This window comes from Carassius gibelio, chromosome B14 (genome assembly GCF_023724105.1).
Source record: "Carassius gibelio isolate Cgi1373 ecotype wild population from Czech Republic chromosome B14, carGib1.2-hapl.c, whole genome shotgun sequence".
Lineage (NCBI taxonomy): Eukaryota > Metazoa > Chordata > Actinopteri > Cypriniformes > Cyprinidae > Carassius > Carassius gibelio.
The window spans coordinates 5,281,048-5,307,011 of NC_068409.1; the positions used below are offsets into that span (position 1 = coordinate 5,281,048).

General features: G+C 36.9%; 1 protein-coding gene across 3 annotated transcripts in view; it reads right to left on the reverse strand.

Annotated features, from left to right (window-relative positions):
- The window catches only part of LOC127971904 (neuroligin-3-like), a 163,311-nt gene that overhangs the window by 82,278 nt on the left and 55,069 nt on the right, over nucleotides 1-25,964 (reverse strand). For 2 of the 3 annotated variants that reach the window (XM_052575230.1, XM_052575231.1), the window contains exons 4-5: nucleotides 24,241-24,300; nucleotides 15,691-15,840 (exon numbers count right to left, since the gene is read on the reverse strand). In XM_052575230.1, coding sequence (XP_052431190.1) covers nucleotides 15,691-15,840; nucleotides 24,241-24,300 — 210 coding nt within the window. The remainder of the gene's footprint in view (nucleotides 1-15,690; nucleotides 15,841-24,240; nucleotides 24,301-25,964) is intronic. The other variant, XM_052575232.1, reaches the window with a different exon arrangement.

Consider the following 25,964-nt stretch of genomic DNA (forward strand, 5'->3'; position numbering starts at 1 on the left):
TTTTTCTTCTTCAGATATTTCATCTACAATATAGTGATGTATCAGTTCTCGAAGGGATATGTCAGGGGCTAATTGTTAGAAATTGAGTTATTGAGCAGTTTGCCCTTGCTGGTGCCCTAAAGGACTAGCGGCAAATACAAATAGCCTTCCTGCTATATTGGCATTCTGCTGAGAAACTCCTGACTTACTCGTGCCATAATATTGTTGTAATAATTGGAGCTCAGGGGCCATCAAATATCATGCCAGTTTGTTCAATTGATTCAGACAAGCCAAGAAAAGAGAGAGACAGAGAGAGAGAGAGAGAGAGAGAGAGGGCAGAGAGAGAGAGAGAGAGAGAGAGAGAGAGAGAGAGAGCAAGGGAAAGTATGAAATATCCAAAAGTCAGCCAAGAACTACCCAGTCAGACAAACTCCTCAGGGCCAAAAAAACTGAAGAATTTATGTTTTCAAACTACCAACCCCTGTGGCAATTTGAGTTGCTCAGCAGGATGATTATTATTTTTTAGCTTTGCATTTCATCAAATGATTTTACAAGATATTTGTGCTGCAGTGGTGCTTTCACCTGACTAGAGCTTTTGGCGAGGACCCAAAAGTCAGGTTGAACTCAAAAATTAGTTGGTGTGAAAGCTGTATTTTGGGATGTTGAGCAAATAGTCTGAATGCAATCCTTGCGGAGGTGGATTATTACAGGATATTTTATGTTATTGCATGCATATGCAATTGAGTTCCATTTTGAGCAACTTGTGTAATACATGAATCGGATGTGGAAGTGGCGATCTGTGTGTTTGAAGGTTTAATAGTAAAACCACAGGGGAAAAAACTGTTAGGGTGGCATCTTCTCATCCTAGTCATTATCTACAGAGTTTGAGTAGTAAAATAGCAACCATACAGTATGAAAAGAGAATCTGGGGGATGGGGCCAATCAAACTTCAGCTCTCAAACCAAGTGTGAAAACAGCCATACTGCCATCAGCGATGACAAACAACAGAGCTTTTGTTCTCACAACAACCAGTTATAATTTGTTGCTCTCTTGGATTGTTATTTGGCAAGTGATTAAATTAGATACATTTTTAGAGTAGTCAATATCTGTTCAATATCTATTTTGGATTGTAATGAATGAATTTTTTTTTTCATCAAATCTGGTTAAGACACAAAGTTATAGTTCATTCAACACAGACTGGAACATGTCTGTAGCAACATTTAAAAAAAAAAAATATTATGTTGCTTGTTGCACATTTTGCAACACTTAAAAAAAATGTCAAATGAGTGGCGATAAATGCTAGAAAATCTGGCAATGTTTTATTACGTTGCATGTTGTATGTATCATAGAAGTTTATAAAATAAATGTCCAGTGAATGATGCTAAAATAGCATACCACCTACAAGAAACCTGGCCCTAAACCTAACCATAATTGTACAAAAAAAAAAAAACTAAAGGAAAACATGTAAAAGTCGCAATTGCCAAAAGCAACCATTCCAGTTTAGCTTGTTTCTGCAAGTCTTTAAGCTCTTTTATATCAGACCACTTTATCCTTGAGCTCCTTTATTCACAGACACTCGTTCCAAAGCACTCCACATCACAAGTGCAGCTGTACCAGGTGGGCTACTGAGTAAGTTTACTTCATCAGAAAAGTCATACATACTGAGCTAGTTTTTGAATTGAATTAATTTGAATGATTTGCTTACAGTCACTACATCAGGCTCAGTTAAAAGGAAGCATTTTAACTTTGAAAAAAAGGACACCTCACCTTCTAGCAACACTATTATCTTCCTAAACAGCTGTCCTTCTATTTAGATTCACCAGCTTTCAGAGCATTTGCTCCGTAATGCTGATTGAATTGCACTGTGTGTTCATTACAATTTGGCCAGTCAACCACTGAGGTATAGCCGAGTAAACAGAGGACACATCAGATGAAAAACCAACATTTAACATATCATTTACAGGCTTCCAATATTAAGCAGTGATGGACTGCAATGCATTGCAATATAACCTTTTGACAGCATTCCAATGAGAGAGCTCGATAATCTTTACACTTCAAATAGCACACACACTGAGGGGTTAATAGAGAAGGTCATGGCACCAGCATGCAGTCACGCAGAAGAAAGCATGTGGCCATGAAACACATGGCACAAAGCCAATACAAGAGCACCGCCCAGTACATTAGCAGCTTACTATACATTAGCATTTTTCACAGTACCTCTATCTCACTGTTATTTCTTCATACTGCTTTGAAAAAGATCCTATATGCATGGGATGTTGGTGTGTTTGTATCCACACCAGGCTTCTAAACTAGATTAACCTTGTCAAGCATGACACATGGAATAGTACTCTTAAAAATCTTTCATATTTTTTTTTTTTACAATTTCAATAATGATTAGCTTGTAGCTTAGCATGCTACTGTTTTTCAGTGTTGACCAACTTCTGCATCATGAAGATTATGAAGGTCAGCAGGCTAGCAGCACCAAACCAGTTGGAATGAGCTGGACTAGCAGCATATCCATAGATTTATCGAGAAATGTCATTAATAGATTTGTACAAATGCTGAGTAAAAATACTTAAATGAAAATGCTTCCAACTGAAGATGTGGATACACCCGTTACCTAAGCAAGCAGACTGCAGGACCAGAGGTAGCTAAGCTATTTATGCAAAGGTGGTGTGGTATTCAAACTGTGACTCACCGGGAGGGAAAACCCTTTGACAGACACTTTCTCAGAGAGAATGTCACAGAACACCTGAAGCTGCTGTAGTCAAATTCATTAGTGCACACGCTAGCCTTATTTTCTCCTGAGGGAGTTAGTGTATGTATTGGGTAAACCCTAACCCATGATGATATTTACACCGTGCAATTAAATGTTTTTTAATTTGTTTTTTATCTCTTATGTGTTTCTCAACATAAAGCAGTATATAAATGAAGCAGCTGAGAAACCACATCATAGCTCTTTCCCAAAACCTAGACAGCCGACTTAATCTCCACTACTTTACCTATGCAGGCAATCAAATTTTAGGGAACAGCTATTCAACATCATAAATGAATAACTTGACAACTGTTACTCACTGTTCCTCATGCGAAGCGCACAATAGACTCTGCTAAACGTACACTTCTGGATTTCTTTCAACTTTCAGTCTCCCATCTTGGATTTTTTGAGCGCTTTACACAGTCTATTGTTAACACATATTGTATGATCGCCCACTATAGCAACACATTAAAATACAAAGCATAACTGCAATTAAGTAGTATTGCATCTGTCTCATCTTACCTGACTCACTCCTTTGGAAAACTGTCCAGACAGCTTCATTTTTGCAAGTTGACAATAAATAGTGAGTCTGTTACCCTTTTAAAAGCAAGGGCAGTGGTCTCTGGTTTTGTAGTCAATGCTTAGAAAAGGCTTGGTGAAATCAATCTGGAACATAGGGCAACAGTGGCACCAGCAGAGAAAAATAGTCATAAGTCTGCTGAAAATACTAACCTGTGTTGTGTAATGTAGGACAAATGAGTAGTACTAGCTAGCTAATAAAAACTAATATGGAAATAAGATAAACTAACCTGTAAATAATAATGAATTTATGACCTTATGTTCCTTATTACAGTATGTAATCAATGGATGATTAGCTACGAACAATTATAAATAATTACCAATTCTTTATTTAGTATTTAGTATCTTTATTTACAATTCATTTGTAATCAGTGTTTTTTAAATGTATTTTAGGCCTGACTTACACTGTGCAGACATACATTTCTGTGAAGTACACTGATATTCTTACAGATTTCGATATAGATGCTGTTCAGCCTCTTTGAGGATATACATTGTTGTGGACAAGAGAAAATAGTTTTTTATATCCAGATCACAAAGAGTCTATATGCTTGTTTGACCATTTTAAATGAAAGAAAGAAAATCATAAAATAAGCAAGAGTTAGTTATTGTGGTATGTAGTGTTCATTAATTCATTAATTAAGGTTCATTTGTCCTACATTACTTCCTGCAGTTACCTATTAAAGACTAGGATAATTATTCTAGTGTTATCAGATAATGTACTTAAATCAGACATAATAAAGCGCCAGTAAATATTCCCCAAAAGCATTATTAGATATTACACTACTATAAATGCTATAATTAACATCTCTAAACTCTTGAGCACATTTACTCTATCACTTATCACTAAAATATAAAGAAGTTGTTGGATCTGTAAGCTGGACTGTCTAGGTTTCCCATATGTTTCTAAAGTAAACAGAGCAGATTCGAAAATGGCAGAAGCTGAAGTTCTAAAGGACTAACTGACAATATCTGCAATTCTTTCTCCCTTTATTTGTATGTAAAATTAATTTTGACTACTAGGCTGACCCAGTAGCCAACCAGTGAAATTCTCAGTCCATCCCTGCTATCATTCATCCCCTGTGCCTTGCGTTATTTGTCTATTAAATATTTTGGCTAATCTGATTATGCTTTCAGTTAAGACTGCAGTACACATTTTACCAAGTTTAAATCCATTCTGAAAAATTCCACAAACTTTCCCTCAAATATAAATCAAGTCTGCCGATTACAGTACGTCTGGGCCGGGGCCTCCCGATGACAGGGCGCCCTCGATGCCTTTAGATGCTGTTTGGGTGGGTTTGGAACCAAGCTCATCTGTACACTGCCATATTAGAGCATGGTGTATTACTGTAAAGATGACACGTCTTGACACCTCTTATGTCACATGAGTTCCAGATGAAATAAAATTTCCCAGTGCCTAAGAAAGATTTCCTACTATAAAATCAGATACCTCCATAAAGCCTTTCATACCAAATTTCCACAAAGCCGTTTCCAGGATCTAATCCTGCATGAATGATATAGGATTTCACACCAAGTTCAGTCTTCACATACCGGTTCTTCAGTTCATCCATTCCCATATTCCTCCCACTCTACGTGCGAGCGGTGTCGGTTTCTCTGAATTAGCTTTGCCTCTTAAGCAACACTTTAGAAATTCAAACATCCTGTGACCAATTCTGACAGGCTTTTCATTCACTAGAAGCAAGCACGCACCCCATGTAAATAATTACACCTACTCAGGTTTTTTCTTTTCTTTTTTTCCTGCGCTTTTGAGTTTCTCTTTTGTCGAGTTACACCAAAGTGACTGGATTGGGCGCCTACGTCCACTCTCATGGCTCCCAACTTCACACCTCTCTGCCGGTCCTCCACACCCACCTTCCTCATTTCAGCCAACACAATGTGGAGAATATTGCCTCCCACATGCGTTAAGACAGCTGGCCTTGGTTCCTTCACTGGCCAAAGTATGATTAATCACTTGACAAGACGAGTAGCAAGAGTTGGCTGGAGAGCCAATATAAGTCTCTCAAGACGGATCATTTCTGACCCAAACACACCTGATGATGGACAAACCCTCCCTCATGGTAGAAGACAAATGATCTGATCAGAGCACAGTCTGGCTGGAATAGAGGAAGAAAAAGTTATGCCACAGCATGAGCGTCAAGTCAAAAGAAGTAATGGATCGCCAGAGATATCGGCAACAGGCTGTAAACAAGAAGCCTGATACACGGAGAGCTGAAAACTCATTTTTAAAAGACCTTTTTACACATATTTGCCTCCAGCTGACCTGATCTGCTCTGGAGGGGGTCGGAAATAAAGATCAATATGCCTTTGCAGCACAGGACCACATGCCTCTACTGTACCTACAGTACTTTTGGTAACACTTTGGAATAGGTAACCCTTGTTAACTATTAACTATGACATTTCTCTCAATAAATTCTTAATTTGCTGCTTATTAATAGTAAGTAAGGTAGTTGTTAGGTTTAGGTATTGGGTAATATTAGGGATGTAGAATAAGGTCAAGTAGAATAAGGCATTAATATGTTCTTAATTAGCACTAATACATGGCTAATATTCTAGTACTATGCATGCTAATAAGCATCTAATATGTGTTACCTATTCTAAAGTGTTACAGTGCTTTTTTGTAAAACTCAAAAGAACATACCTATATATACAACTCAGTTTCCAGCTGAAAATGCACTCTAGTGGCAGTGAAAATACCAACAGCTTTTATTCCTTTTCACACAAACTATGATTACAGGGCAGTTTACTGATTAATAAAGACTTATTTCACTACCTCATTCGGCATGGAACTACCTCATCAGTCAGTTAAATAACTGCTCTTGGTCACTTGTCACTTTAATCAGACTTAAGATATTTTTAATAAGTTATTTTTTTGCACTAAAAAATCTTTTAACTGCACTGTTGTTCACTTCATTGATTTGCACTATATCTGTCATTTACCTTGCGCTGCTTTATTTAACTTTATTTTTAACTTGTATTTTTATTATATGTCTTTTTTTTATAATTCCCTTATTGTATAATTGTATCTACATTTTACATTTGATCTAGTTATTTTTTTAGGCTTTAATGTTAATGTTATCTGTATGCACCGGGGTCTGAGAGTAACGCAATTTCGATTCTCTGTATGTATGTACTGTACATGTGGAAATTGACAATAAAGCAGACTTGAACTTGAACTTATTTCTGTGCAGTTTCTTGCATAATGCTATGTTATGATCTCAAAACGCTTTCAGTACATGTTCCGTAAACAAACATTTTGACATTATCAGCTATTTGTGGCTTTTCTGATGTTGTAAACTTGCTTTTTAGCTCACCCGGTACAAGTGCAACTTGCAATGCAAAGTGTAAGCCTGAATCCCATGAAACACAGGATCATGATAAAAGACTTGTGGAACCATTGTAACTGGGTGGGACAAGACCCACCCAATTTTTAAGACCAGTGATATTGAACCCACACACTTTTACTGTCTCTAATTCAGTACATATATGTTCACTTTTCACAGCTCAAATCCATTTCACTTTTTAAGGAACTCCATTCCCGTAGCTACAGCCTTGACTTCCACGCTAATGCTTCCTTAAATCCATTTCACTTGACTCATTCAGAGTACATATAAATTAAATGACGTTCTGTGTTTTCACTACTCCCGCCTGCTGCACTCCTGCAAGACAGCAAGGTAAACAAAGCATCTGTCTATGTGCTCACATACTGTCACTAAACAAGCTGGTAATTGAGCAAATGTTCATCATTTGATTGACTACAGGCATCATATAGTCTTTGTACACACTTACACTTTGTTGTCATAACACTAAGAATTATAGTGCATAAATGTATTTGTTCAAAACAATTACTAGACCAATTTTTGGGGAACCTTTCCCTGTGGTAACCGTTTTAGGCATTAAAGCCACTGTTTAATTAAAAGGCACCAGTAACATCTGTTTGAGGGAGGACCCCCTTTTTTTTTTGTGCTTCCAACGGCCATATATAGAAGCAAACTGAAATTGTTTTGTTGCCTCAGCAAGGTTAGGTTAAGTGTAGGTGGTGTGTTAACACAATGTTCATCAGTTTGGTAAAATTAAATAAAACTCATTGAAAGTAACCACAACCGGGAACACCTCCCCTTACACCAAATGTTACGTTGTTAAAAAAGACCTCAATAATATTAATTTATCTTCCTTATCCCGAGGTCACCATAGTTAGCCAGATCCGGTCTGTAACCAGGCCTGATGATGAACCTTCACCAGAAAAATGGCCACAACACTGCCCTTCACACTCGAACTTGACAAACCCTCAGCAAAGATCCTCAGCAAAGGCCTCTGCATCCACTCAAGCCCTTGTTACAGATCCCCATGGCCAGCTATGAGCGTGTCGTGCCAGGCTGGCACTAGGGCTGAATCAATTAGTCAACATTATCGACAACGTATCAACATATACGTCGACAGACATTTGTGTTGTCGAGTAGTCGTTTTATGTCATATGACCTAATGTAAGAGCCTGCAATAACGTGGTTTGACTAGTTTGATGCTGTAGCTGTAATGTAATTCTGTAATTCAACTCTTCTGATGCAATTCAAGAAACAAAGCACTTCAGAGCAATCGCAGTCAAACCTGAGGCTGCTGAGCGGAGTTTGGGTGAATATGTAAATATATACTGTGCGCTTTCCTCTCAATTACAAAATAAACACATCAAAAACTGACAGCAGGGAAAAGGCAGCAGTTTAAAGAAGCATCTGATTACAGAGATGTGGATGTTTGCACAAACTCTGTAGTTCAGTACTCCAGTAAAGTCCAGTCACGTCACTTTATTTATTTAGGACTTAATGCCTTAAATGAAGCAGCTTTACAGTATTAAAACCAGAGTCTGTGTCGCTTTCAGTTAAAATTACAACTTGATTTTCTGTTATAAAGCAGCGTATAGCTAGCAAATGATAAAATCTTTTTATTAGCGAAAAAATAAACAAACAAACAAACAAATTAAAAAAATTCATTAAAGTTATAATTTGGTTTGCAAAGATCAAAGCTAGATGTAGCTCAGGATTGTTTTGATTATCATAACCCCATAAGGTATTTAAAGAGAGATTATGTTGTGAATATGAGTTTATCCCCAGAATAAAACGTCTTATCTCTTAACACTTATTTTGTTTCCTATCCATATGACTTACAAAAATATATTTTAGGTGATTAAATAATTAAATGGTGAAAAAGAGAGTTTCTCTGCCATCATATTTTGTGTGCCAAATATATTTATTTGTATAAATTAATTGTATAACAGTAATTACATTATTTGACTTTCAAAAGCTGAAGTGATTACCTTTAATTGTTAGAATATGTATAACTCAATATTATAACTAATTGCTAAATCTGAATAATCAATGAATGTCTACTGATTAATCATCGAAATAATCAATGATTAGTTGATTAATTATTCTAATAATCATCAGATTAATCGATTATCAAAATAATGGTTTGTTGCAGCCCTAGATGGCACTGACGCTATCAGATGAGAACAAAACTGGAACTGACAAATTTCTCTACATGAACATAGTTAATAAACTGAATTAAATCAACACTGAACAACTGCACTACTGTGTTTGGTAGAGCTGCTTTATCATTTATCAATTTATTTATGAATTATACTTGTTTGATTATTAATGAGCTTTACACGCTTACTGAATTGAATTGAAACAACACTAACTTGACTTGAGCTGAATATTTAAAGTTTGCATCACTGCTTTGTCAAGCTACTTTGAAACAATCTTTGTATAAAGCACTATATAAATAAAGGTGTCTTGACTTGACTTGAAAGTGCCACAAAGAAACAATGTAATATAATTTTTCAGGAATATCACCACAGGCACATTTTCTTCCATTTTTTTTTTCCAATGAAGCTGGTTTGTGCCTTTGGGTTGTAACGTAATTGCTTCATACCAGACTTAACATTGTTCGCTAAGGTTGTTGGGACACATTCCCCCAGCCAATAAGCCTACTCTAAGATAGATGAACTTAATGCCCTGAGTAGTGGAAGGGAATTCTTCACCCAATAGCCATTTATACTTTAAGACAGGATCCAGTTCTAAAAAAAGATACTCCATGATTTAGAGGTCAGCAAAATGTCATCACTTGCATGAAAAATTCTTGGCCCATCAATGAATATCTCTCTTTAAGAAAAATCAACCTCACCAGTGGAGTTCCCTGTCATTAGAAAATTCAAAGACCGATATAGACGACTGGTCTCTATGCAACATAAGTGAAAAATAAATAAAGGCTATGCACCATGGCTGGTAGAGTTGTACAGTGTTTACAAAAAGTGAGAATTTCAAGGCATCAAAGATGGACTCCCATTGCTAAGGCCTGTGGAAATGTTAGGCAGCTGTGAAAGAGCCTTGTTTCGATCAAGCATGCATTCATTCATTCATTCAGAAAAGGCAATACCAAAATCCACTGGAACAAGCTCATTGAAAAACAATGCAAAAGTAATGCGAAACTATAAATATATTTCATTCAATACGGCAAAGCACTGAATAATTCACAGTTATTTCACCCAGCATTTTTCTGTACTATGCACTTTTTATATCTACTGGAGTACCATGCCTTTAGCTTAGCAACATGCAAATCTCAAACTCTAGCCTATAAGACTTAACTCAAGTCTCCAGGCGTACATGAGAAACACACACACACACAAACACACACACAGTCTCCTACACTGACCAGTTTGTAATACAGTGCGTTAAAAAACATATGCACGTTTGTAATTAGTAAAACAAATGTAGACTTGAATCTTATTATAAAAAGGGATCTGTTACGCATCTTGCACCTTTCATATGCACAAGGTACTTTGAATCTGACTGAATAAATAATTGCATATAGGCATTTGTGTGCTTAGTGTTTTGTCCTGCTAATTTGATTATTTCAGGTCCCTTTCTAAATCTATTGAAATTTCATTTGGTTCGATTGAGGTGTTTACGTGACATAATTATTTGGGTGCATGCAAAAGCAGCTAATCTGATACGGTATAAAATGGTATAATATACGGTAAAAGGTTCTAGTTGTTCATTAACTACTATTTTGCCTTTGAGCAGGTGAAGCAAATTAAACATGATCTTTTTTGAAAATGATCCTCTTTATTGACAAGTCAAAGCTCTAAAAAAGTTGTGGCTGGTGTGATCGAAAGAGTTTCTCGTGACACGATCTGTCTCACTTGAGCTGTTGACAAATCCTTCAATTGTGCAAAACTAGGCCAGGAAGAGCCCAAATGTCACAGCACTCAAATGACACTTTGACAGCAGCCATCATACAGAAGATCAATCCCTCAAACCCAGAGGTCAGGTTTGGATAAAGAGACTGTGGTTATTACTGAGGTTTCTGTGTAATTTATTTCACCCGCAGAGGCCAAGAGGCATGAGCGCTGGAACCGGCAGGGCCTGGAGGTAAATCAGAAACGCCTGAGGAAAACCAGAGGCTCCTGGGAGCTCTGGAGCACAAAAGTTACAAACAAGCTTGATGATTCTGTTGTCTTCCTTCACAAACTTCTGAAAAGACATCTGATGCATTTGGGAAAAGTTTTGAGACCGCAGACTGTGAAAGAGAACTTGAAGACCTCGTCGCTTGCTTCCAGGCAGCTAACGCATTAACAGGCATCATCTTACATTTATTTCAGCCTTTGGGCATTTCAGTTTTTAATTTGTCCTATAAACTGATTTCAGAGTATGTTTCCCCCCTCCGATTCATTCTCATTTTATTTTAACAACTCTAATTTCTTTCATTTTTTTATAATTTAATTAGGTGTCTCTCTGAGCACATGGTCTTTGTTTAACTGAAAAATGGCTTCTGAATTTCTCCCCCCATCACATTGCTTTTCAGCACATATTGAATCTGAATGCACAAATATTTATGGTAGTGATAGAGACAAGTTTGGGCCCAGTAAGAGTATTTTTATTCAGCAAGAATGCATTGTGAAAAGTGACAGTAAAGACTTTTACTTTGTTACAACAAAATTCTATTTTAAATAAAAGCTGCTCATTTGAACTTTAAACTATTCATTAAAGCATGTATCACCATTTCCACAAAAACATTTATTTATTTGTTTGTTTGTTTGCACATGGTCCAAAAATACTGACTAAAAATAACACAGATGATTTATTTTAAGAAACAATGAAATGCTTTGCCTGCTAATCTGAATATTTGGGTGGAGGTTATATTGCTCTCATGCCTGAGGCGGGGAAACACATTTAAAATAAAATGACACATTCAGGCACAAATTGCAGCGTTTCCCGAGAAAGACCCAGCCACTTTTCCTCTTTACATGAAATGCATCTCAAGCTCTTGACCTAGATGAAACATATATTTGCCAAGGGATTTTGGAACAGCCTTTGAGGAAGTCATATGATATATAATTTCACATCGCTGCTGAACATGCAACATTTTACTCGGAGTGCTAAAAAGGTTTCACAGAATCTAATCGGGAACCATTCGCAGTAATACACAGTTGTCAGTGACATGGAAAATCTGCGCACCACGACCTAATATCATCTCACGAACAAAGAGCACAAGACTGAATGGTTCATTTCTGAATTTGATTTGCATTGCAGCTGTGCCAGCCATTTAAAGTCGATCCATGCATGAAAATCACTTTTCTTAACACATAACACATGATCTTCTTAATTAGACTCGTAACAGGGGAAAAAAATGCATACTGTTTGCTGCAGATAATACTGATATTGATGATGTTCATAGAAATGTAAATGGTCTAATGTGAATTTGAGTCGTGAATGTAATGGAATGCAATCAAACATTTACGACGCCTTGTGGAAAAAACCAACAAACAATTGTAAAACAGCCATAATATACAGCTTCAAAATCACATCTATAGGCCGTAAAAGTAAATAATAGCATTATATTTGGTTTCTCAATGAATACAAATACAAGTCATGGTGATTTATTCTGTATTTCTCATACATCTCATAACGTATTAATTCAAATCTTTTCTAAATCACATTTGGCAACTGCTCCGCCAGCTTACCACCATAAAGGGCAAAGGTCCATGGATTTTTAAAAGAGAGGTGGCTATTGTTAATATTTAATGCATCTGGAAACAGTAATTAAGTCTTCCCCACAGGAAACAGAATTTGACATGCTCTGGAGAGCCAGTGAGTAATTGTATTTGTAAAGAGCAGTGATACAAGATACTCCCCCCAGACTAGGAGTCATTACACGCCATTAAAGGGTCCCGGCCTAATCCACATGCTCACACACGCGCCAATCGATGCCCAACAAGACAGCATTTCTATAAACAAATTGTCTCTGGCCAAACTCTGTGTCTGATCAAATCTGAGAGCCACAGTATTCACATATCTCCCATCAGTCACAAACAGCCAGACGCCAACAGCAGGAAAGACTCGCCGGTGATCTGGCATTTGTAATTAAATATTAAACCAGTAATGAGTTCTCAGCCATCTACATGGTGTGGAGTTCACATGCGAAAGTCTCCAAATAGGGCCCCTGGAGAGACAGGGTCCACACTTAGAAGCAATAATTATCGCATCCACAGGACAGGTGGAAACACTGCAGTGAGATGATAAAACTCCGGCGAGACTTATTAAACAGGCTTCGGTAATAAAGACTCTACAGTGTGGAGATCTCTGCTATTGTGTCGCAAATTTCCAGGCTGGATCCGCTCACATCTAGAGTGCTATTTTCATTCTAGAGTGCTATTTTACGTGCTTCTCCAATAAGGCACATTCATGCATAAATACATGAATTTTTCATCAAACCCGTGTAACCTACATACAGCCGTGTTCATGGAGCATACATAAGTCAGAATAGCCACAAGGTAAATGAGGAATCTTTTATAAAACGCTATAATTCTCTCTTCATACCTTTAAGCTGCATAATTAATAGCATGCTCTTTTTTGTATTAATATACTTTTATTGATTTATTTTGCTTCCTTGGAATTGTTCACTCTGCTCTGAATTTCATTTATATTTGCAGCAGCTGTCACTATGCAAATGAGGGGTGTCCTGTGTTTTAATAAAGGGAAAATGCAAAGTTCACAGTGCCGCCATCATTCCTGTAGAGACTGTACTAGCAAAACATATTTTGTGAAATAAATCCCGAATACGACCAGTAAAAAAAAAAAAAAAAAAAAAGGAACTACTGCAAGTAATTATAATTTTTACAACCAGGGTGAGTGGTATTAAATTTGTATAATAACAGCATAGATATTTATTAGATTTATATTTAAATTGAATTAATTTATTTTAAAAATTTAAATTTTTAAACACCATGCATTAATGATTCTTTGTAAATACTTTACAAATTAAAGGTATATTCTGTAATCTATAAATAAATACAAATACATACACACACATATATATATATATATATATATATATATATATATATATATATATATATATATATATATATATATATATATATATATATATATATATATATATGTTAATTTAGTTCAGTTTTGCACATAAATTAAATTTAATAAAAAGAAAATGAATAATGAAATTAATAATCATTAAAATAATTGTCAGAGCAAAACAAATGTACATGAAACACTCAAAGTCCCCAGTGGTTAAAATCAAGTATTTAACATTGTTTGCCTCTCGGAAGTTTTTAAAATGATTAAAAACAAACGATGCAGATTCATCAGTCAATAGCATTGCTGGGAATTTTCTCCTTAAAACTGCAGCGTATAGAAAATTGCATTTTAAAGCAGCACTGTTTCCTGTCGTCACAAACATGTAACCAGTTCTGTTAACATGTCGGTGGGACTTTTCATATCCATTAGCCATCTGAGGTTGGCAGGAACAAGGTATGTGAAACATTAGCAAAGCATTAGAGCTGTTTGATAAGGTAGTCAAACCAAAGGCTAATGATATTAATTAAAGTAACTGTACACGCCTGACATTCTAGGGAAAGATACATAAAATGCATTGCCATTGATACATGAACTTATAGACAGCAAGTTCACGCTTCCTCTTCTTCTCTGGAAACAGTTTCTCATTCAAAACATTTAATCCAATGAATCCAATATGGCCACCTGCCATTTTGTGGCATTGACTACTTCTGTTAACCGAGAGAAAGCGGAGCAGAAAGAGCTGGAGCGTCTGGGTGTAGGCAGGGACTAACATGCATAATAATGGATCTGTGAGTACTAAAGGAGGTAAGGGTAAAGAGTTATATTCAAGTCATTTTAAGGCAAAAAGAAATCAATTCAATTGGACAAAAAAATTATTTGAATTATTAAAGATGAGTTTTAAGTAATATAATTTGTGACAGCAGGGACACTTTAAACTTGACGTTGAGCATGTTTACATGCAAACTAACTGATAAATATTTATATTTTTAGAGCATATCATTTATTAACTGAGTTCTGATTATAAAAAAAAATGTACCAAATAAAAATATTCCAAAATGTCATCATTACACTTGTACAGAATCATAATCTGTTTTCATGGTTGCAGTTTGTAAGACTATACCACTTCTCCATCTGCATCATTTTTTTTTTTTTTAATATAATCTCTTATTGAAAGTCAGGCTGTACAACATGCATGTATTTCCACCTCCCCTACCGTGAAACACTAGCACTGGTTGGATATGTGCTTAAATCTGAACTCAATATAACAGATAGTTTTATGCCACAGTGAAATCTTTTGTAAAATGCTTGATATATGTATAATTCAGCTACTAGGTGCCTAAAAAAGTTGTTTTTTTACTTGTTTCGAAAATATCTCAGTCTACCTTGATGTTCATACATATCTACATATTTCTACTTTTATAAACCATCACACGATTTTAACTCACAGTATTCAAGATATTCCTACTGTTGTAGATCAGTCCTTAACAGATGTGGGCCTGTAGCTTCAAACCCAGCAGAGAGTCACAAATGAGCTCTTGATTAAGAAATATGATTTCAAGTTACTCCAAAATGATTGCTGCTTTAATACATGCAGAATAATGCATCTGCTGAATAAGCACTTACCTAAAGCTCATTCTTTTATTTTTGGTATATGGGATATATTTGGATTCAGTATTCATCTGCTAAAAAAAGTAATCAACACAACACTGTGCAAGCCAAAAAAGCCAAGTAGACTGAACTTTGATAAGAGTTTATATAGCTGTGAGCATTATTCCTTAATTCAGACTCTTGAAATGTTTCTGCATTCATGCTTCAATGTTTTACATTTACTGATTCAGCAAAAAGCACTCAACTTATCATTCAAGTAAATGCAAAAATAGAGGTCTTACTGAACACTGTACCACAGGCACCATTAGCAAACATTGTTGCAGTAATCATTCTCTGATAAGTTAGTAAGTGTTAAAACATTATATAACAAGGAAAATTGCTTACCTAAGACGCCGACTCGAAAGTTGAGCGTGATAACGATGACGTTCCCGTAACTGGCCAGCACGCTTGCATCAATCATGTTTCCGGTGCCCTCCATGTATGATCCTCCGTGGATGTACACCATCACAGGCTTGGCTCCAGTGTCTCGTATGTCTGCAAGAGTGGCCACCATTAAACTCTCACTCCCCCACTGCCCCGTCAGAGCAAGATTCAACACAGCAGTGCATCTCACACTCCTCCCAGATACCAGCCACCAGCTCAATTGCAGTTTGAGATGCATCTCGTATCAGCAGAGTCATTTGTCTCTCATAATGAACAGTATGCGCAAAACAGATATGAACAGATGAAGCCATATGGAAGGTCAGAACCTAACTGGCTATTGCAGGCGGCTCTAACATGCTTTAGTGGGCTAAATGATGAGATCATCTCATATTTAATGGTCTTGTTAGACACAGAAGAGTTTAAGGGAGAACACTGAAGGAATCATTCTGCCAAAAATTAAAATGACCTTCATATTGTTCTGACCATATATTATTGTTTTGCTTATGTGAAATGCAAAATCATCACAGGCAGAAGTGAACAGTGCTTTATACTGGCAAACTCCAAAAAGGACAAAAACCATAAAAGCAGTCCATTCTGAAGTCAGATGCAAATGTATGCGATTATTCACTAAAAATGTATTAGTTAAAAACCTTAAAAAAAAACAGTGTGTAGAAGTCAGAAAACCTTGTTAATGGCGACACATTTGCTTGTAAAGTGAATTGAAAGTGTCATCTTGTTTGCTCGTGCTTGCACTCATGCACACCGAACGTACAGATGACTGAACAGAGCCCTGATAGACAAAGTTGGAAATACATTTGCAATGATACCACTATTAACAGATATCCCCCACATGGCTGAGAGCAATGTTTAAATGAATATGTAAATATGTGCTTCACGCTTTCCTCCCAATAACAAAATAAACACACAGCGAAAATGACAAGTGAGATAACAGCAGTTAAGAAAGCATCTGATCATAGTGATATAATCAATATGACTGAACCAGCTCTGCATTTCACAGGCATCATGTCGACAGATGAGGTCATTAAAATGACTCTGTTAATAAAGTATATTTGAGACTATATATATATAGTTATGTAAGATTATAGTTTGAATTAATCCATTTCTTTACTTGTAACATTGACACTTAAGGACAGAAGAGCTCATTCGGAACATTGTACACGCATTTGTTATGGAAGAGAGGTTTTCAGGAGCATGCATAAACCTCACAATTTCCCTGCAAAAATGTCCCGAGTCCTTCACGTTAATATCCTCCATAGCCAATCTTGAAAGTAGGAGAATGTCTTGTCGTGTTTTTTTTTTTTTTTTTTTTTTTTAGTTTTCTTACAGCTGTTCACACCCTGGCAATGAAAAAGGTGATTAATACATGAAGAGTCTTACATATAGCCCATTTATATCTTACATTTTTTTTTTTATTAACAATGACTTAAAAGATATATTATAAGAAATAGTGCACACATTGTATGGACTCATTTTTGGAGCTTGTCAGTAGGCTACACCACCATTCAGGTTCATAAAATTGAAAACGGAAGCTTGAACATTCTATTCAAGATATAATTTAGTGTTTCCTTGAAGAAAGATTATAGTACAGGTTTATACGAAGATTTTTATTTTTGGCAAAACTATTCCTTTAAAATGCACCACCGTATGTTCCTTATTTCATTAAATGCTTTTGTATAGAAATTAATCAATCGACCATTATCAGTCTGTTATATTCTGCTAATCACATAACAGAAAACAGAAAAAGAACACAAGCTGTGAAAACTGTCTCTCTTCTAAAATGACAGAGACAGAAGCGTTGGGAAGCGAGCACTACTGGGCTTAGACTCAAAACGCTGTGTTGTTGAGGGTTGCCATGGATACGGCAGATCAAAATTCACAATCTTTGAGAATGGCTAATGGCAAACACCACTCCAGTGCATTTGCCCCATTTGCATTCAAGCCCTCCTATTAAAGATGCGCTTATTTGCATGTATGTGGACACAGCAAATTACCGGCTGGCTTTATCTTGCAAAAAAAGCATCTTATTTGCAATCACTGGCACTGAATACGCTTAACGTCTGCTTTACATGGCAAGAATGCATTCACACGATGCGCTCCTGATCTGATGGAACAAGCGAGGACTGATTTGTATAGAATTTTTTCCATTTCAGATCCGGCAACTGAAACATTTACGGGAACATTTAAAGATTTATCTGGTATCTGAGAGAAGTATGATAAGGCACTGCTTTGAAATGACAATTCTCTGTTGACACTTATCGTACGGAAGAAAGACAATGTATGGAGTGGGAAAAAAGAAGGTGAGAGAGAAAAAATGCACAAGATTTCCTGCACAAGGGGTGCACAGGATGAGATACCGAATGAAAAAGATCAATTAGAAAAACAATCGAAGATTAGTCATGTCAATGTTATCAGTAACCTCTTTTGTCGATTTGCATCATGTTGGTTTGATGTGACATAAAAGCATCACACTCTGCTAACTGATCTCTTCTCTATCAAATAATCATATATAACGTCAAAATCAAGTTATCCCATTGAAGACACATTAAAAAAGATTCAGAATTCACATCCTGAGGAAAAAGAAGAGAAATATTGATTAAAATGCATTGTAAAGACACTTGCATTTCACAAACACGTCATTTGAATGAACAGGACATAATTGACCGTGAACAGAAGGGGTGAAACTATAGAACATTAACTAAAATGTCAGCTTCATGAATGTACAAATATGTTCCTAGACATGAACACATGACTCAGTCACTCTGACACACACACACAGACTCACAAACAAATGCATACAGTATGTTTCATCTTCAAAAACAGCGGGCGGCATGCATCTATTCTTTTATATAACCTCCATCAATCATCTCCAAGTGAACTAAAGAAGGTGAAGACCCCTGCTCCCTTATAAATGAAACAACACTTAACACCTCTTGAGCGCACGATGGGTAGAACGACCTTCTTCACAAAGTCTTCTGCATCTTCATCAGAGTTGTGATTAGGGTGTTCAAATATGGTGGATGTCAGACCTGGGCGGCAGCGCTCAGCGTCTCTTCAAAGCTCAGGAGGAGGACGCGTCAGGCTATCTGTGAACCTCTCAAAATTCTCAACGGGCCACTTCTCAGCGGCCTGTCACTCTAGAGGAACTGGACAGCGTGAGCACTGATAAGTGGCCCAGACGAGCACTGAGGCTGTAAAACATGGAATCTGTCAAACATTCTTATTGTGAGCATTGTATGAGCTCTCGAGCTGTGGTTTTGACTTTAGACCCCACTGCTGAGCTCATCACAGATAACATAAATGTTGAGGATGGACAGTTCCAGGTCAGACTGAATATAACTGAAGCCAGCATGGCTCGGACTCTGCAGCAAAATACATAATATACACATGCAGCCTTTATATAGTGTCTACCTCAAACTATATACAACTATACATATTTATGTCATTCTGATGCACGCTTCAGAACTAGAATATCATTTGGGTATTTCTTGTCTTTGAATACTGCAAAATGGGACATGCTACTCATTTCACTATTCGCACTCAGTTTAGTAAGAGAGTAGGCATACTGGGATGCGGGGTATGCTGATACTGCAGTGCTTGCACCACAACTTTTAATAGATTTTTAATGCCACATATTGGCAAAGTGAAATGCAAAAGGTTTGCATGTGGCAATTTGTAGGCTTTGATTTCAATGGCTCAACCTTAATCCAGATGGGATGAGTGACCTTTGAAGAAGGTGGTTTCTTGAGGCTGGGCTGCGGTGTTTGTGCATTAAATATAATGGTACAAACACAGAGACAGGTGGTTTGATGTGCTCTTTGAAGTGAACGAGGAGGAGAGAGAGAGACAGAAGAGGGAGGGGGAGGCTGTAGACAGCTTGCTCTGAAACTCACTGCGCCACCATGCATACGCCACATCAGACACCTCACACGCTGCTCACCAAAAGCACTACCGCACACACACCTGCAGAGAGCTTATAATTATGAAAAATGACCATACTCTCATTTGCATTATGATGAAAAACAAGAATTTGCAACAATTTCCTGAGACTGATGCCAAGGAAAACAGACTTTTACAAATATCTACCACCACACTGCTAGGGTGTCTGGGTGATTGCTAAATAGCCCGGGTGAAAGAGTTTACCCTCAACTCTTTATGATGTTCTGCTTTCTTTAACAGATATAGTTTTGAAGGCCTGTTTTTACCAGCACAAAATTTGGCCCAATTTTTGTATACGATTTGTCTGTTCAGACCAATGAAAAAATAATAATAATAAAAAAAATCACAAATGGACTAAATGAAGAGAATTTCACTTGCTGAATTCGGTATCAATTACAGAAAAAAACATAAATACCCCAAGTAACTTGCTACACAAAATGCTACATGACTTCCTGTTTCTAAAACTAGAAAATATAGAGGAAGTACAACAGTATTCACAAATTTTCAAACATATGTTAAGATTTTTTTTGTATCTTTTATGGGGTTTATCAAACAACAACAACAACAACAAAAAAAAAAAAAACAAGTGCACAGACAAGACAAGAGGGCTAGTTCCGTATTTCTCCTCTGATATTCACTTTGTCACTCAACAAAATGTGTTTTGTAAGTAATTTTTTTTTTTTTTTTTTGGTTGGCCAGCTTTAATTGCAGTGCAATGGAAAAGAGATTAGAGAACACCTCTCCAAAAAAAAAAAAAAAAAAAAAAAACAACAACAAAAAAGAGAAATCTGCTGGATTGATGATATGTGATAATTTGTGTTGGTCTGAACAGAGGCATTAACAGCCATTCAATCAAATTAAAATATTTTTGCACCTGAAATTCGGTTGCCACCGAGGCTCACTGAAAATACATCCTTCAGCTATTCTGCAAAACTTTTCATTGCACAATATTATGTACTGACATAATATTGCACTTTGACAAAACAGCTCAAACCCGCGTACAAGTTAAAATAGCACGGTTGCATCAGCAAATGTTTTTATATCAATTTTGAATTTATTATTATTATCAGGTTGGTTTAGGTTTGGGTTTGGTGAGTGTTATTTTCTAACATGATAAAGCATTAATCTTTTAGCGACACTGCCTGGACATTTGAGTTCTCAACCGCTGCAATATGCATCTGAACCAATGTAAGAAAAACACTGTAATATGTGCTTGTGCCAATTAATGTAATAGCCACAGTTGCACACTGAACACATGTTTTAGTGCTACTCACTGAACATTTAACTTTGAAACTGCTGCGATACCAGTCAGGTAAGTAATAATGGTGTTGCATAAATGTTGCAACAAGCACATATTTCCAGTGAGCCTGTGTTGCTTTATTTGGTGTGAACAGACCTTAAGTATATTTTTTGTTAATAAACACATAAATGCATTGCATTACACAAAATACACAACATAATGTTCATTTTAGTAGCGTCATATGACCTCTTTAAAATCACTAGTTTACAACGCAACCTATAGATTTAAGCCATAAAAATTTCCAGTCTGTTCCTTCAACTGTTGGCACAAAATGAAATGACCAGGCATACATCCAATTTGGGCAGTTGTTAATTTAACCCATCCTGTGTGACGGTGGGTACTGAACTCTGTTCTAGTCTGGAGGCCGACTGAAATCCATCCTAACACCCAAGCAGGTGGAGCTGGCCTGCCCACTGGCACCATGGGAAAGGGGCTGGTGTCTGGAGGAGGGAAGGGCTCTTTTGTCCAATTAGGGCACATGGATAAGCAAGCCAAGCAATAGCTATATGCATCTGTTTGTCAGCAGTGGGGATGAGAGCAGACACAGGAGACAAGGTAAGTCTTCTTTGAGCCAAATGCAATATATTACTACTGCCGTGCTCCACATACAGAATTAGCTCCCTGTGCCCAAACACACACTTAATGTACCAGTACCGTAAAAGCATACCTTAGTGCAAACTGTACTGGTAGGATGTGTTATAGCTTTGTTAAGTAGCACCTGAGGTTGACTTAATTGCCAATGATGTTCTACAGACGATAGGTACTGCAATCTGTTTGTGCCAAGCCTGTTGACTGAAATAAGGCCAACAGCTTGCTAGTTACATTATGTCATATGAGCTCAGTCTATTTCAGAGCTATAGACAGACATCTGGGCTAAACCCCAAGTCCCAATGTATTCGTCCTATACATAAACCAGATTAGGACTGTTGCATCACAAATAAAAGCTTGGACATAATACTGACATATTAACTTACTTTTACACACATTCCTACCTAGAAGTGGATAAATGGGGATTCAGCTTTAGTGAGCAGAAAAAGATGGAAAGACTGGGATGTGTTCGCACAGTTGCCTTAATTTATGCCTAAAGGCTCCTGGCTGACCCGGCTGAGGGTTAAGTGTGTGGTGATGTCGGCTAGAATTGTTTGCCAAGGAAGACTGGCCTAGATTCACAATGATACTACTGTATGTAGTCAGAGAGGAGTAGAGGTTGTAAGGTGAACAATGTGTCATGCTCACTATTGCTATATTTCACAAATATGCAGTGGCAGCTCAGTTCTAGTTTCTGTGTCCGGGTATAGTTCCGTTGACTTGCACGCCTTGTTAGACAAAGGGGGATACTGATATATAGTTGGCTCAAGTGGAATATCATTTCAGCGCTGTTCAAGTGTCAAAACTAATTTGTATAACTCTTACATTTGATAACTTCAGTGTAGGCTCATCTATTTACTAACCACAGTCTCCCAGTCTAGGCCAGCTCATTTGCCACCTTTGCCTGCTTTGTATTCTTGCTTTATTTTCATGTTCCGGTATGCTTCACAAGCCATGTTCCCTATTGTCACTGTAGATGCCATACCCCTGAGCCATTCAGAGTCAAGGAAAAATAGGCAGGCCATTGATGCAGGGTAATTGGCACCTCATGCAAAAGCATGCCTTGGGCTAGAACATGGACATCTTGGTGGACTACATCTCTATCCAGAGCTGAATCCACGTCCCACTGGGACTGCTATGGCCATAAATGCAACCTCCAGACCAAGTGGAAAAGCCTCTGGAAGGACACACTGCTGATGCCTACCTACTGGATTTTTCACGGAGAGCCACCACATTTGCACAAGTCAGAAATTGGATTGTCTGAACCAGCCAATTGCAAACGTAATGCCACCGCTTTAGATTGGAAGTCCAAATCCTCCCGAGGGAAGCTTCCCTACACGTGGAGGGCTAAGACGTGTGCATTACAAGGCCTCTGCCTCCGCTGGTATTGAAGAAAGTGTATCGATTAACACTGCTGTTAATACCGCTGACTGAGTCGCTTCAAACGTGAGGTGCTTCAGTTTGCATTTCAGCCTTGGACACTGCTGTGCAGTACAACAGTTGAATGGCAAACACAAAGCCAGTGTACCTGGTTTGTTGCAGCACCTGAACACAAGAGCTGAGAACTGAGAGTAGCACTTGGTCTAAACCAACAAAGAACAGTAGAGGGGGCACCGAACAAGTCCCTCACCTATAAAATCTATTGTCAGTTCAGAAGCATAAAGGAACAATAATAACACGCTTTGAGATAGATTCTGGGGTTTAAGCCTTTCACAGTAACTTGGGAAGAATACTTTCCCTATTCTAATCTCACCAGAAATCCACCCTGAGCCCAGAATATCCCAAGATAAATGCTGAAATTGAACAATGCTCTTGCTGATTGGCAACTTCTCTCACGCGCATGCTTTTTCCTCCTCCGTTGCTAATCCTCTTACCACAACTTGTCAGCCTCTCTCTCCTCATCTAAATCCATTCGCCTGTTTTAAAAACTGTGTTGTGACACCCCATGCTTGCCTCATATGTGTCTCCATGTTGCTGAATACAGACTGCACTAGTCCTGCATGCTAGAAAAATATATATAGGAGCCAATCCACAAAAAAATACATTTGAATTACCATATCATGAAAACATGTCTTTGCACTGTATTATGGCCTAGGATCAAATTCTATACTATTCTATATAGCTATTACACGACTAAATGAGACTCCATCCATCTGAGTCTGTGACAAGTCTGAGTCCTTTAAAAAACTGTACTCGAGTCCCAGTTCCTCAACTCTAAAATGTAGTACTTCATGTACAAATATCTATGATTAGCTATGAGATCGTGTTGATAATAAAAACTAATAAAATTCTAAGTACATTTTTGTAACTTTTGTATGATACATACTTTTTAGTCTATGTTGGGTTGTGAAGCAAAACCAGTTGAGAACCACTGAACTAATTAAAATAATGCAAGGCTCAGATATAGCATATACAACAGAAACAGAAGAAAGAGAAAACATACAAAACCCCGCTACACCAACGCAATTCACTCTCACTCTTGAAAATCTCCCTGACATGCTAAGTCTTGAAGTATACCAGACACTCCACATCCTCCACAGACACACAAAGACTTAGATGACTCTTGAGAGAAGATAAAAAGATGCAAAAGGGAGGGCTGCATTCAAAGTACAGAGAAAAAAAAAAATCCAAGACATGCAATTGTCTTTCGTCACCAAAGTGAATACCTTCATCTTCATCACCGTCGTTATCGGATAAATCTTCGCCCTGTTTTTTGGAATGGGTTCCTGTTAGTAAAGCAGGGGAAATACAGAGAAGTACAGGAGAATTCAAAATAGTATGATCACCAAGACAAGAAATTAAAAAAATAAACTATACATGTGATTAATATTAAACAGCATTCATTAACTTACATGAAACTGGCCAATAACAGAAATCACTTTAGTGTATAACATGATTGTTTATGTATACAGAATCAATTTCACAGAATGTGCACCGATAAGAACACAATCTAATAAGAGGATTGAACTTGCTGACATTTGATTAAATGGCTAAAACATGACAGATAATTATGTCTACATAATAGCAGAATATTAAAATAAATTGTCAGTTGCGTTTGACTCTTATTAAGTCGGTTCTTTATATTACATATACATACAGATTAATTTTTTCAAACAAAGTAGTACAATACAATGAGTGCTGCAGAGTTTCATTAAAATAAATGACATACTTTTCAGAAGGTCAAGAGCTTATCACACTATACATAAATAAAAAAGCATTAAAAGAGGAAAGCTACAATTTGTAATGATAGCAAAAACTTCATTATCAGCCTTTCTGATTTAAAATGTCTGAATATAGTTGTGACTCTGCCATTCAAAGTGCAATAATTTCAACATTAGCGTACATTAAAATGAAAGCTACAGTTCCTCTTCCAGAACAACACAGATGCATCTAATTACATCACATCACCAATGTCATCAACAGTGTTTGTACAGATACAGTTGGAGAATCAGCACATTCTTTGATCAACATGTTTTGTTGCTCCGGGAAAGCATTTACAGTATGTCAAACTAGCATGGCCCTTAGCGTAACCCTAACCCTAAAATCTGTTGGGTCAATTTGGATGCTGCTCCAGGAACTTGCCCTACTTGGCAAAATCATTATCACCCAGTGATTCATGTCTTAAATCTCTTCGGAAAAGATTAGAGTAGTGAAGTCAATCTTTTAAAGCGCTTTTTTATGAAACTCTTAAAAATGCATGATTTTTCTTTTTGTCTTGTAAGAAATGCTGTTTTAGATGTGCATTGGAGGCCACTAGGTGTGTTGCATCACACTGTGAGGTTAAGTTGAAGTAATGCATTGTTTGAGAGAGGTGGCAGCTGTGACACCTGAGGCGAGAAAGCTCTGTCACTTCAAATGTCCTTTATAGTGCATCTGGATTTAATGGCATCATGTTGCAGTTCCCATAAACTCTGATATTTTTCATTGAGAATATTCAAAGTCCCAACATGTCTGCATTAATATGGCAGATGTTAAACACATCAGTGGAAATCAGATTTTTAAACACTTCAAATCAAATGCATAATCCTTGGATTTATCAACCATTGATAACATCAATGAATGATGAATTCAGGCTGGATTTAATGTCGTTTCTTATGCATAGGCAATTAATATTTTACATTTATAGGTCAAACGCTGCATTCATTTGATTTCAGTAATTTAGCCCTAGGAGTTTTAAGAAGGATTTTATAATAAAGCTGGTTCCTTAAAAATACCATAAACAATTAATTTTTATATACTTTGCATAATGTTTTGAAATCCAATTTTAATGTTTTTTAATGTTTTACCTTTACATTATATATATGATATAAATGAACAAGTTAGTCACTAGACTGATTCAAAATGATAACATGAGATTTTTTGATCTTTTTGACCATTTCATTAAATATTT